This window comes from Tamandua tetradactyla, chromosome 5 (assembly GCF_023851605.1).
Source record: "Tamandua tetradactyla isolate mTamTet1 chromosome 5, mTamTet1.pri, whole genome shotgun sequence".
NCBI classification, from domain to species: domain Eukaryota; kingdom Metazoa; phylum Chordata; class Mammalia; order Pilosa; family Myrmecophagidae; genus Tamandua; species Tamandua tetradactyla.
Window position 1 is genome coordinate 10,705,019 of NC_135331.1, and position 14,545 is coordinate 10,719,563.

Genomic DNA, 14,545 nt, shown 5'->3' on the forward strand with positions numbered 1-14,545 from the left:
GGTTTTAGCTAATTCACAAATATTTGCAACCATCACCAAATAATTTTGCATTTTTATTACCTTAAAAAGAAATCCCTTACCCTTTCGCTATCATTCTCCTATCCATCCCCCCAAACTCCTCTAAACAACTACTAACCTACTTTTTATCTCCATAAATTTCCCTATTGTGGACTTTCATGTAAATGGAATCATATACTATGTGGTCTTTTGTGACTCGCTGCTTCCTGGTGTCTCCCAAGGTTTACCCATGTTGTAGCATGAATTAGAACTTCATTCCTGTTTATGGGCAAATAGTATTCCATGGTATAGACAGACCGCTTTGTTTCTCCATTCATCAGTTGATGGGCATTTGAGTTGTTTCCACTTTTTTTTTTAACCTATTATGAATAATGCTGCTATGCATATTCATGTATAAGTTTTGGGTGGACATAGGTTTCATTTCTTTTGGAGATATACCCAGGAGTGGAATTGCTGGGTATATTTTGTACTTTTTAATCTTGCTTCTTGCCATGTTCCTTCAGTGATATGTTTCTCCCACCTTCCTCTCTAGCTAAATCCTCCTCAAGCTCCAAGATCCAGCTTAAATCCACCGCCATCCACTCAGCCTCTGCTTACCCCTTACTCCCCAGTGACTGTTCTCCCCTTCTGAACTTCTAAGGACTCTCTTAATGTTTTATCTGTATTTGGTACTTCTTTCTTTCTGCAAACATTTTTTGGGGACAGACTACCATATTTCATTGAATATTAGATACTATTGCTCGTTAGACACAGCATTTTTTATATTTCTCTCAGGAAAAAAAATGCTGTCGATTAAGCTGAGGCTCCATCAGTTAAGGTGCTTCCTGATTTCAGAGCTATTAAAATGTGAAAAAATATATATCTTTGAATCCATGAAATATGGTACTTCAAGACAGTATACAAGATGAGGGGATACAGAGGTGAATAACAAACAGGCTCTGACTTGGAGGAAGGGGAGAGAATACAGAATAACCACAACTGTCATGTATTGAGCACTTTCTGTATGCCTGGCATCAAGCCAAGCATTTCACATACTGCAGTGAATATCTTTTCTGTCACTCAGCAGCAATTCTCCTTCCAGTAAAAGGAGGTAGTGGAACTATGGGAAACCACCTGTCCTGATGCTCAGTGGTTTGAATGCCACTGTCCTTCCCTCCAGCTCCAGGATTGGTCAGGTGACCCAGGCCTGGCCAATCAGTACAGGGCATTCTTTGGACTCTGGTGATTGGCTCAGAAATGGGCCAATCAGAGCCCTCCTTGAGGCTTTTGCTCAAGTGCAGAAAAAGAGGTCTTCTATTGGCTCAGGCCAAAGCTATAAAGATATGAAGTGGCAGATGTCTAGACAATTCTCCTGTGATGATGGAGATTTTTGGTATCCCTGCTGCATGATGCAGTAACCACTGGCTACATGTGGCTATTGAGCACTTGCAATGAATGAGGAACTTAATTTTTTATTTATTTTAATAATAATTAACTTAAATATAAATAGTCACATGAGGTTAATGGCTACCATTGTTTGACTTCCTGAATGTGGCAGTGCCTGAAGCTATTATCCCTTCATCCATTGAACAAATATTTATTGAGTATCCATGGTGTGCTAAGCACTATTCAACAATTAACAAAAAGGTCAAAGATCTTTGCCCTCATGTTACTTACATTCTAGTGGGGAGAGACAGATAAACAAATGAACATGTAAAAATATACAGTATGTCAGATAAGGCAAGGGGAAAAATAAACCAGGGAAGGGCCATAGAGTTCTGGGAAAGGGGTAGAAATTGTAATCTTAAATACTGTAGGAAGTGAAAGACTCACTGAGCTTATTTTTGAGCAAATATCAGGTGAGGGTGATGGTTAGTGCTATATTTGGGGCAAGAGTTTTGCAGGTGGAGGGAACAGCCAGGGAAAGCACCTGTGGGAGGACCATTCCTTGAGTGACAAGAGGATCTAAACCTGCTGTTCTTTTCATATGAGCCAGTATGGATCCCCTATTGCTTCAGCCAAGTTGAATTTGATTTCTGTCATTTGCCAACAAAATTACATTTATTTTTTGCTTACATTATTTGAGTTGAATTTCTGTGATCTGCAACTAGAAGGATGAAAAATGACTTTCAAAGATATTCCAGGTCCAAACCCCTGGGACCTGTATATGTTAGCTTATTTGGCAGAAGAGAATTTGCAGAGTGAATAAGTTAAGGTTCTTGAGATGAGGAGATTATCCTGAATTATCTGGGTGGGCACTGAATGCAATCACATGTCCATAGAGAAAGGTTGAGGGAAATTTGATATAGAAGAAGGCAGTGTGATCATTGAAGCAAGACACTACAGTGGTGGCTTTGAAGATGGGAGAAGGGACTGTAAGCCAAAAAAAAAAAAAAAAAAAGCATGAAATACAACTCCAGAAGCTGGAAAAATCAGGGAAATAGATTCTTTCCTACAGCCCAAGATTCAGCACTGCCCTGTAACCAGCATGGCTTTGGGCCAGTGAAACTGCTTTCAGCCTCTCACTTCCAGAATTGAAGAGAACAAATGTGTGCTGTTTTAAGCCACCAGGCTTGTCCTAATTTAACAAATTGTTTTGTTACAGCAGCTGTGGGAATCTCATACAGCAAGTTTCTCATTTTTAGAGCTGTTGTGCGTTATGAAATGTGGTCATGCAAGTGAAGCCCTTGGAACCATGCACAGATTTACTAAATGCTTAAGACCCAATGGCCTGGGCTCTTGTCATTTGCTCTCCCACTCCCCACCCCCAGCCCCCAGTCCACTTCACAAAGACACCACCAACCTGAATTGCCACATCCGAAAAATTGTCTCCTGTTTCTCGGAAGATATCTCCTAGACGGAATATGGGACACTGTGGATCCTGAGTCTTGTGAAAGGTGCAAGTGATGTTTAAACCTGGTAGGATGTTTCTCCTGAATGTGATTAAAAGCACACAAATATCTCTACTGAAAAGTGGAAATCATCTATCTCATAGGAGTGAGCTAGTGTGGTAGCTTGAACCCATGGGGCCCCCCATAACCCCCACCTCCTGGGAGTCTCCCCCTCGTGTAGTTGCCTCCTTCGTTGTACTAGAGTTGGTCTGTGTGGCCTTCAGAATACTGCAGAAGTGATGGTGAGCTGCATTCAAGTTCAGGTTATAAAAGGCTATGGCTTGGGTGCTCTTGGGTGCTCCCTTGCTGGCTTGTTCTGTGCCTCTCCGGAATTACATGCTATGGCGGAAGCCAGCCACCACGTGAACATCCAAGCAGCCTTTCGGAGAGGTCCACATGGTGAGGAGCTGAGGCCTCCTGCCCACAGCCAGGTGAGTGAGCTTGGAAGAGGATCCCCCAACCCCCAGGGATGGGATGAGCTAAGTGTGTGCTGTTTGAAGCTTCTCAGCCTTGGGGATATTTGTGACACAGACATTCTGGGTACTTACGTAGTGTAGTTGTGACCCGGGAAGTCGATGTTATTCTTAATGAGCACAGTGAAGTTCTCAGCACTGTTCAAGAGCGCGGGCCTGAGAGAGCAATACAACGTGGGGGGCAGTGACTGCACGGACCAGGGGGTCAGAGGTTCTGGCCTCTTTCTGTGGTCCTTGAGATGAGTGCAGCGACCTCATGGGCAGAACCCTCCCAAATTTTCCATAAAGCCACCCCAGCTTCCCCAAGAATAGTCTCTCCCTTCTTCAGGCCCCCATAGCATTTCCTCCAACACTTCTCACACTCTGATATGATCTTACATTTACATGCATGCAGAGGTGTGTCAGTAAATGTTTAACAACCAGCTCTCCAGAGGAAACAAAGCCCTCGTTTGTACTATTTACTGATTATCACGTTGTAAATACTCCTGTCATGGCTGATTTCAAGCTATAAGTGGGACGTCACTGAACTCGGAGTTGGGAAGGGATGGGCACAATCGGTTCAGAGTTGGTACAAGCCAGCTCGGGCATACCCCTGCACCAGTAGGTTAGGGGCTCCTAAAGGACTGAAACAATAATTTTCTTACCTGGGCTTCCCAAGCTTTTAGCACAGGATCACATAACACACATAGTTGGCCGAATCGGTACATAATTCCTTCCTTCCTTCTTCCCTCCATTCCTTCCTTTGTCCTTCTGTCCACCCTCCTGCTCTCTTTTCCATCCTTTGTCACTCAGTCTGGCATTGAGCAGTCAGAAGGGACACTACTAGGGCACTGGACCCGGAGGTGCTGGGACAGTGGTAGGGCACTGTGCCCAAGGTGCTTAGAGTGGTAGCTATTCACCAGTACAGAGGATTTAAACCTGCTGAGTTTACATGAGCCTCTATGGTTCCCTTATTGCTTTGCCCAGTTGAATTTGGTTTCTGTCATTTGCCAACAAATTACTTTTATTTATTGGGACCTGTAAATGATAGCTTATCTGGCAAAAGAGATCTCAAAAGAGATAAATTACGGCTCCTGAGATGAGGAGATTATCTTGGGTTCTCTGGGTGGACACTAAATGCAGTCACATGTGTCCATAGAGACAGGTTGAGGGAGACTTGACACAGAATAGCTCCAGTAGTAGCTATTCACCAGTACAAGAATTTTTTCAAGCTGGTGCAGAATTATTTCAATATTTGAGCCACAAGCATGGCCCTACCAGAGACCACCAGCTTTTTGCCAGGCAGTGTGCGTGGCATGGGGCTCACCCAGACAGTAGGATGCAGGGCTTTGGGGGGCTGTGTTGAGAGGGGAGAGCTCTGAGCTTTCCTGGCAGGGCCTCGTCTGGTCCCTGCTGAGGCCACAGCATGCCCCTGCTGTGCGGCTCACCGGGGGGCCTCTTGCACTGTCTCGGTGGGACACCAGGCGGAGACTTCGCAGGTCTTCTGGTTGTCCTTATAGGGGACACACTTTCCGGTCTGGATTCCTGTGGGCCAAGGGGATGCAGGACCACCAGTGTCAAAGAACCACAGAGAGGAGCTTCTCCAGTGAGAACCATGCACTTGGCCCAATGAGGCTATTTATGCTTTTCAACACAAACAGCTTCCAGTTCCGTGAAGTCCCATCCCACCCACAAACTTACATAAGGCAAATCAAAGAGGCAAACTTTTAAACATTAAGCTCTTTAAAAAATGATCAGAGACAGCACAGAAAGACCAATAGATTCCATTTGTTCCTTTGATTTCTTTACAAAAAAAAGATTCCTGAGAAGGGAGTGTAATAGGGGATACTTTCCTGCCAGTATACATGGATTTGACCTCGGCTTCCCAAATGGGCGTCTGAGTGCTTTTGAGGCGGTACATGGCGCGTACCACTTGGATTAAACATGATGCACCTTTTTGGAGTACCACTGTTACCAACAGATTCCAAACGGCAAAGTTAATTAAATAGTAAATAATGTTAAAAATTATTTATCTAACACCTCAAACACACCATATAGTGTAGAAGGGAATGCAATGGTCATGTGCCTGTTTAAGTTAAAATAAGAGCTATAGGAATTCTGCCAGTGACCATAGATATTGCCCCCAGGTGTGCTGGGGGTTCAAGTTCATGGCCTTCAACTTTTGGAATAATTCAGGGGAGGGAGAACTTTAGGATACTCAGATGATGCTGTGGCCTTCTGACTTTTCTACCAGTCAAGAGCCCTGAGCCTGTAAATCTGGAAGGCTCTCAGGAGCAGCCTCGCTCTAGGAAGTTGAAGTCACCCTTCCAGGCAGCAGCTGGGGACAGAGCCGAGGCACAGGGCAGTCACGGCACACCTAAGGTTTGGTCAGGGTGGAAGAAGGGACTGAGAGCCAAAAGGCCATCATGGATGTCAGCAAGATGCTAGACCCCCCACCCCCGGGGGCCCAGGAAAGGAAACAGAATGCACCTTTGCTCTGCGGATCCATCCATCCCTTTTTACAGCCCCGATCGGAGGAACAGAGTGTCCTGCGGGTGGGATACTGCAGAGAAGAGAACAGGTAGGGGAGTAAGAAATGTGCATCACTAAGATACTTAAAAATAGTGTCTTTGTCTAGGTACACGTATGCTCATTAATAGCTCAAAATTTCTAGGTACACACATGCTCATAAATAGCTCAAAATGTCTAGGTACATGCATGCTCAAAAATAGCAGCGTTATCCATGATAGGTAAAAAAAATGGAGATAACCCAAAGGTTCATCAGCTGATGAGTGGATAAACAAAATATGTCATATCTATGCAATGGAATATTATTCAACCATGAAAAATCAATGTAATAAATAGCACAATTTTGAAAAATGGGCCAAGGACTCAAATAGACATTCCTCCAAAGAAGATATAGAGATGGCCAACAAGCACATGAAAAGATGATCAACATTATTAATCTTTAGAGAAATGCAAATTAAAACCAGAATGTGATATGACTTCACACCCATTAGGATGGCTGTTATTGAAAAAGAAAAGAAGTGTTGGTAAGGATGTGGAGAAACTGGAACTCTCCTGCCTAGCTGATGGGAATGTACAATGGTGCAGCCACTGTAGAAGACAATTTGGCAGTTCTTCAAAAAGTAAAATATAGGATAACCATATGACCAGCAATTCCACTACCAGGTATATAGCCAAAGGGTATGTAGTAGGGACTCACACGGGTATTTGTACGCCAGTGTTCATGGCAGTATTAATCACAATAGCCAAAAGGTAAATCCATAGAGATAGAAAGGTGATTACTCATTGCCAGAGTCTGGGGGGATTTAGGAAGGCGGGCTGGAGAATGACTGCTAACAGGTGCAGGGTTTCTTTTTGGAATATTGAAAATGTTCTAGAATTAGATGGTGGTAATGATTGCACAACTCTGTTAATATTCTAAAAATCACCGATACTTTAAAATGGTGAATTGTATGGTATGTGAGTTAAATCCCAAGAGAAAAAGGTTAAAAATAAAAAATGTTGCAGTAGATGTTTTTAAAAATTAAAAATAAAATACAGATTTTTGAAGGGCTAGGAGGGACCACTTTCATGGACAGCCTCCAGGGTGAAGAGCAGATGGTCTGGGGCCAGGGCTCCGTGGCTGCAGAACTCAAGATGCAAACAGGTACAAAGACTCAGCAGGAAACGGGAAACAAGAAACGCAGGCCAGCATTCCCTCCTGGCCTAAAGAAAATGAGGCCAGTTGGTCTTGGAGCTGAAGGGCAGAATATGGGAAAGAGAAACGAGAGAGCACGGATTATGTGTATTTGGCTTCCCATTTTCTAGGGAGCAGGGCTAGTGGCCCATCCTGGGGAAATCAGAACAAGGCACAGGTGTGGAAATAGCCTCTGCTCATTATTCTCTTTGCGGTTTGGGATTGTCACAGACAGTGATGCAGAGAAGGGCCCAGGTCTCGGACCCTGGTGCGCTTGGTTTTGGCAATAGCTGTGCCATTTTCTAACTGGGTGTCTTTGGACAACCTCTTTGAGCCTCAGTTTCCTTCTCTGTAAAAGGAGAATGGATAGATTTGGTTCTATGGTAAGTCATGAAAAGAAAGAGTTTAGCACATAGTACTTGTCCAGTGGACGTTTCTTGTGGTTTTCAAACTCTCTCATGTTCTCTTTTCTTCTTCTCAGGCTACCTTTATCTGTCATCCAGCATGCCCCTAGTCTCCTCCCTTGTGACCTTCGATTAGACTGTCAACCCTTTAAATGCAAAACCTGAGCCATAAATTTGTAGCCCATGTGCCTGAAATATAGTAGGTGCTTGATAAATGTGGAATGAATGAGTGATTATTCACTGTGGCATGGAAAGCTCAGTTATTTTTATTATCAGCTGGAAGAATATCTCAGGGAAGAGATAAACCAGTCCTATTTTCATCTCTCCCAAGGAAATCCTAAACTTAAAAACAAACAAACAAAAAACTATCAGTTTTGTTTTAATATTTTTTTAATTTTTTTTTATTGTTGCATGAAATAACACAAATTCGTCATTACTCTCCCTGTTCAGAGGTGGAGATTTGCCTCTTCCCTTTGAATCTGAGCTAGATTCCTTGAATCTGGGTTAGTTCTATGACTGCATAACCAACAGAAGGCAGCAGAAAGTCTAGAAGCTTCTGCATTTTGTTTTTTAAGAACCTGAGCTGCATTTTAAAAAGTTTGGCCACCCTGCTGTAGAGACCACATGGAGAGACCCTGCAGAAAGGAGAAGCCTTGGGAGTACCTGGAGGGGAAGGAATGCCCGGACTCTCCGGTCTCCTAGTTGTACCTCCAAGGGGCTCCAATGCCATGAGGCCAGCAGAAGAACCATACAGCTGAGCTCAGTCCACCCACTGAACTGGGAGAGTTAATAAAATGGTGGTGGTTTTAAGGCCACAGGTTTGGAGTAGTTTGTTATGCAGCGATAGATAACTGGTACATGTGTATTCATGTATACCTGGGATGTGGCCATAGCGACTAGGTGGGACTCTGGGCCTCGTCTTGACTTTCACCTCCTGATCAGATAGAGTGAGTGTCGATATGCAAAGAGAGGAGATGAAGTTCCAATTAGACCTACCCAAGCCAACCATGGTGCATCAGGACCAAAATCCTGAGTAGCTACATACTCTGGTTCCCCTGGTATTCTCTGTATGGCAGTGTCTTCACCAAGCCCTGTGGGTTCTCACCCATCACCAAATAATATGGTGAATTCTTCTCTGAGGAGAAGTAGCTTATCATTTTAATCGTAACAGCTCACTTTATTGAATGCTTGAACGTACTGTGCCGTGTTTTAAGTGTGCCATGGGTATTTGCTCATTTCTGTCAACAATCTTAAGAGCTAGTCTTCATCATTAGGCCCATTTTACAGGGAAATACATCAAGGCACAGAGATGTGGAGTCACCTGACCAAGGTCACACACCTACTAAGTCAAGTTCCAGCCCATTAACAGTCCTGCTGCTGAGTCCAGACTCAACCTCTTGGCCACCCTAACTCTCTTCCTTACAAGTCTCAGTAACTTGGAACATGCTTGCTTGTTTGTTTGTTTGGCGGGTGCACAACTGGGTCTCCCCGCATGGCAGGTCAGCATTCTATCACTGAACCACCCACAGAATGTACTTTTGTGCAGTGTAAAAAGGGGAGTGGTTGCCAGGGCTTCAGGGGTAGGAATGGATGAATAGGTGGAGCATAGGGCATTTTTATAGCAGTGAAATTATCTTCTGCTTGACACTTTAATGGTAGACGTTACACTCTTGTCAAAACCCATAGACGAATCGATGCAAATGTACTAAGAAATGATGATCATACATCTATGTGATGATATTAAGAATTACTGATTGCATATGTAGAATGGAATGATTTCTAAATGTTGTGTTAGTTAATTTTTTTTAATTAATAAAAAAAAAACCCATAGACGTCTACAACATAAAGAGGGAACCCTAATGCAAATCATTTAATTACTGTTTAGTTAATTAAATACCTATTATTAATAAATTAGTATTTACTTAATAATCATGCATCAATATTTGCTCATCCTTGGTAACAAATGTAGCAAACAACTGCAAAAATGTTAAAAAATAGGGGAAACTGGACCCGGGTGATGGGCAGTACATGGAACTCACTGTACTTTCTGTGCAATTTTTCCATAAACCTAAAATGAGCTAAAAAAATGAAGGCTATTAAAAATGAATAAAATAAAAGCCTTTGTGAGTATGCAGGGTGGAGTGTGAGGGAGAGATGACCAGAATGTGAGACAAAGAGAACCAGGGACCCAAAAGTGAGTTAGACCGAGTGGGCCCTGCAGGGAAGGGGGCAGATGGCACGTCAGCTGGACCGCCAGCCGCCGAGTCATCAGTGGGGCTGGGGCAGGCGAAGGGAGATGTGGGGAAATCATCTCAAAGACAGCTCTGTTTGTGGGGAGCATGATTGGCCTTGATACCAAGAAATTTGAGCTCGGTTCTGGGTTCAGAACCCAGATGGCATGGGCTACATTTTGAGTAGAGTGAGGCTGCTTATCGCGCCATGAGACCAGGCCTTGGCACCAGCGTGGGCTGGTGAGCAGGATCCGCAGGCACAGTGGGGTCTCCCCAGGGGCAGCAGACCCTGCCTGAAATTGCCACTGTTGGTGCACTCCTCGAGTGCTGGGAATGGTCCCTGGTAGAGCAGAAGTATGTTGCCTGAGGGGGGGGATGATTTGGGGAGTACCAGATCCTGTTTACTAATGCAGGGGTCCAGCTAAGCTCATCAGAATAGCTAGTGTTCCTCTTAGAAAGTGGAGAGCAGGGCTGTGCAGGGACAGAACAGGACAAATACATTTTGATGAGGAAGAAAGTTCCCAGAAAGATGTAGGGGAAGGTCAAGAGTATGGAGAGGACAAAGCCAGGTCGGGACAACCTGTGTGGGTGGTGTCATGGTCAGGTTCGTGTGTCAACTTGGCCAAGTGGTGGTGCCTGTTTGTCTGGTTGGGCAAGTGCTGGCCTGTCTGTTGCAATGAGGACATTTCATAGAATTAAATCATGATCTCGTTCAGCTACATCCACAGCTAATTCCATTTGTAATCAGCCAAGGGGCATGCCTTCTGCAATGAGTGGTGTTTAATCTAATCACTGGAAGCCTTTTGAGGAGGATTCAGAAGAGACAGGCTGTCTTCCTGCTTCGGCTGGCGAGCCTCTCCTGTGGAGTTCGTCCAGACCCTCCATCGGAATCGTCGGCTTCACAGCCTCCCCTGTGGATTTTGGACTCTGCATTCCCACAGTCACGTGAGACACTTTTAGAAATTTTATATTTGCGAGTGTTTCCTGTTGATTCTGTTTCTCTAGAGAATCCTAACTAATACAGGTGGGCAGTAAAGGGAAGCTGTGGGGCCATAGTGCCTGGTGAAGAGGCTAGAACTTCATGTAAATGTTAAGGAGTTTGCATGCATGTATCATTTATGGTGATGAAAGGCAACCTCAAGCTGTTTTACACTGTTTCCCAGGATCAGCCCTGCAGATAGCTCACAGTATAGGAAAAAGCTGTCAATGAGAATACAGGCTTCTAAGCCTGGCTTTTCCTCCACCAAGCTGTGTGATTTTGGGAAACTGCTGAACCTCTCTGAGCCTGTGTTCTCACCTGCAAAATGGCCTGTCAATTTGGCTATCCTCCAAGAATTATTGTGAAGCACAAATGAAATACGCAAGGACCACTGCTGTCATGAGCTACACACCAGTGAGAAATGGAAAGAGCAGGTCTCCAGTTTGCCCCGGCCCCTAGGCCTGCAGCTGGAGACGGAGGGGGAACAGATGGAGATATGACAACCACAGAGAGAGCTGGCGTTGTCCTTTCACCTGTCTTCCACCCAGCCCGGCACCATATGCCACACAAAAAAGGCAGGTGTTCAGGAAACATTTGTAGGCTCCAGCACTCCTCGGTCCCCAATTTCCATTTCCTCTGCACCATGATGAGTCCCAGGAACTATTATCACCCACCCAACCATTCCCTGACTCCCCCTTACCTCGGGGCAAAGCCCCTGAAATTGGCCCTGGGTCTTGAGGAAGTTTGTCATCACAAAGAAGGAGTTTCCCTGCAGATAAAAATGAAACAAGAAGGAAAACGTCAGGCTTTTTAGAACAGAACAACATAATCAGTATAATCCAGCTTGCTGGGTCCCTGGGGGTGGTGGGGGTGGGGGGTGGGGAACCTTCCATGCTTCTAAGCTTCAGTCTAAAAATTAGACTATGGTGACCAATTTAGAATGTTCCAAGGGCTTGATACGAAAGCTGGATGAGCCACCCTGCTGGGGCCAGGGAAAGCAAAGGAACATTCAAACGGATCGAATATTCATTTCCATTCCAGCCTCAAAAGCAGTTTTTTCTTTTTCTTTTTTTGATACAGTAAAATCCCATTAAATTGAAGCTCAAGAGGCCTGGGGAGGAGGGGGCAGGAGAGTAGGCTTCATCTAAACACTGTTTGAATTCTCTAAGACTCTGATTGAAGGGCAATGGGGCATCCCACCACCTGGGAAATAGCTGGAGATTTTAATGACCCACTGTTAGAAACAAACAACAGCTTGGGTTTTACAGTTTTGCAAAGCTTTCCAGCTTCCCAGGGCTGCAAAGGTGCCCTTTCGTCCCTTGCATCTCAACCCCACTTCCCATTTCTCTTTTTGGACAATTCTACTTTCATTTTCTCTTGCAAATTTAGACTGGCTCCCTCACACACCCTTTCTCTGCCTTCCATGTTTCCTCTCTTTATCAACCACATCCTTTCTTTGTCCAAAAGAATGTACCCGAGGGTGAACTGGTCTCACAGAGACATTTTTGTTGATAAAATGCCACACAAACAACTTCTCCGCTAGAAAGCTCTTTGCCTTTCCGAATCCAGGCAGACCTTGGTTGACTCGGAAGCCCTGCTTCTAAAGAGCTATGAATAAATCAAGTGTGAGTGTATCAAATTGTGTTTTAAATGCACCAGGACACGCTGCTATTTTGAGAAACCCTGTAGGATTTGATAAAAAGCATCATCCCCTCTTTGAGCTGCTGGATCTGACCCAGTTTTGCCATTTTTAGGTCTTCTCAGTTGGGATTTTGGCAGAGCTGTTTAAGTAGGGCTGATTCTTTTCTGGAGTGAGGGGTGGCGGTGGCCCTGAGCAGGGATAGCTCCTCTGAGGATGCTGACAAGGGCCCACCTGCAAAGGGAAGGTGTAATCCGCGGTGTCGAAGATGCTGTGCACAGTCTTCTTCACTCCGTTCTCCACAATCTCCTCTGTCACCTCTGCTGTCCCCTTCACCTTGGTGTGCACAGAGCTGATCACAGGCTCTTTCCGCTGGTACAGCTTGTCACTCACCAAGGCAAAGCTAAATGGCAGACACAGAAAAGCAGCGATGATTTTGTTGAAGGAGGAGGCACAGGGTAGTGGCTTTGGATGCAGGTTCTGGAAGCTTCCCCTGTCCAAATCCTAGCCCCACTGAATGACTTTGGGCAAGTGACCTACGTTCTCTGTGACTCAGTTTCCCCATCTGTAAAATGAAAATAATAGTCCTACCTACCTCATGCAGTGTTGTGAAGATTAAATGCTATTTGCATGCCAACACCTTAGCATAGTATCCGGCACATACTAAGCGCTCAACCCGTGGAAGCTATTACCTCCCATCTCATTCTTTGATATGGCCTAATATGGACCCTAATTTATAGGGCACCTTCTCAAACACCAAAGTTCAGGCCCAGTTGGTCCACCAACTTTGTCCTGGGACTCAGTAACACATTCGCACTTTTTTGTCTAAGGGTGTGACTAACAGGTGAACAACCTGCTTTTCGGAAACACCCACCTGGTTTATAAATAATATTGATAAGAACAGCTGCCATTTATCTAGTACTTACCATATGCCAAGCATTTTATAGGCGCTGTCTCCTTTAATCCTCACAACAACAGCATGAGGTAGTTTCTGCTGTCATCACCCTTTTGAAAAGGAGGGAACGGGCTCAGAGAGGTGGAGGAACTTTGCCAAGGCCACCCAGGCAGCTGCAGAACTGAAGTCCACATTCGGTCTGTCTAACACTGGAGCGGGACCTCATAGCTATTGGGCCAGGCTTGTTCATGGCAGTGGGGTTCTGCCTCTGGTCTTCTGCCTTTTGGTCAGTTCACTGGCCGTTAATACTTTCTTCTGAATGTGAATCTAAATGATCACGGAGTGCAGGGGCAAGGAAATGAAGGGGGAAAGGTGGAATTCATAATTTTTTTTTTTTGGCTTTGAAATGCATTTATTTTTTTAGTATTGAAATTTATTGTTCATGAAATTTTTATCAAGAAGTATATTTAAGCGTGAGGGCATGAATGCAAACCAACAGCAATACATGCAAGCAGTTTTCCATTCAAATTTACAAAGACTTTAATAGCCATAAAAATATAGAGAGGGTTCGTTTTCCTCTTAAAGTTTTTACCTTTTAAAAGACCAATCACACTAATCCTGCTGCAGATATTTCAACAGAGAGAAGAAAAGGGGCACTGCCTGAAAAAGGTTATGCCAAGTCATCCAGTTACGTGCAAGTTTGGTGATTGGATAAATGGTGACATGTTAGATCACCACCACCCTCCAGCTGTTTACCTGTTTTCCCTATCTCCCATTGCCCTGCATAATTAAAAGAGGAGTACATCTTTGTGTACTCCTTCCGATATTTGCTTGGCTCCTTCTGATATTGGGAAGCCTAAGCGGATGGCTGCCCTTTCATCTGTCTGACTGTGGGTTGTTCCCAGCTCTTCTCACCCCTGGCTGTGCAGTCTGATTAGCCCTGGAGCTTTCCACACTGCAGCCCTCCAGGCCCATCCCTGGGGACTCTGATTCAATAGGCGTGCAGAGTTATATATATTTTAAAGACTCCCCAGGTGGTTGGTTCTGAGGCCCAGCTAGGGTTGAGAGCCTCTGGGACACACACAGCAGGACAGCTCAGACTTGGCAACATCATGTACATTTGAAGAAGCACCTTCCTACGGCCCAGAAATCCTACTCTGAAGTTTCTGTCCTAGAGAAACCCTCGTGACCAATGAGGTACATGCAGGGATGTTTGCAGCAGAGTTATTTGTGAGAGCAAAGACCTGGGAATACCCTAAATGTCCTCGAACATGAGAACGGATAAGTAAATTGTTGGATTCATAGAATGGTCTGCTCTACAGGGAAAATGAATGAACTAGTGGTAGTTGTGACC

General features: G+C 44.6%; 2 protein-coding genes across 7 annotated transcripts in view; one reads left to right on the top strand and one right to left on the bottom strand.

Moving 5' to 3' along the window:
* IFT81 (intraflagellar transport 81) overlaps positions 1-14,545 on the top strand; it is a 282,552-nt gene that overhangs the window by 88,208 nt on the left and 179,799 nt on the right. The window lies entirely within an intron of this gene.
* The window catches only part of P2RX7 (purinergic receptor P2X 7), a 78,802-nt gene that overhangs the window by 49,848 nt on the left and 14,409 nt on the right, over positions 1-14,545 (bottom strand). For all 5 annotated transcript variants that reach the window (XR_013175557.1, XM_077159809.1, XM_077159807.1 and 2 more), the window contains exons 2-7: positions 12,531-12,699; positions 11,358-11,426; positions 5,831-5,903; positions 4,789-4,885; positions 3,437-3,517; positions 2,801-2,930 (exon numbers count right to left, since the gene is read on the bottom strand). Coding sequence is in view for 4 of the 5 variants with exons in the window: in XM_077159807.1 (XP_077015922.1) it covers positions 2,801-2,930; positions 3,437-3,517; positions 4,789-4,885; positions 5,831-5,903; positions 11,358-11,426; positions 12,531-12,699 (619 nt within the window). In the remaining variant the exon portion in view is untranslated. The remainder of the gene's footprint in view (positions 1-2,800; positions 2,931-3,436; positions 3,518-4,788; positions 4,886-5,830; positions 5,904-11,357; positions 11,427-12,530; positions 12,700-14,545) is intronic.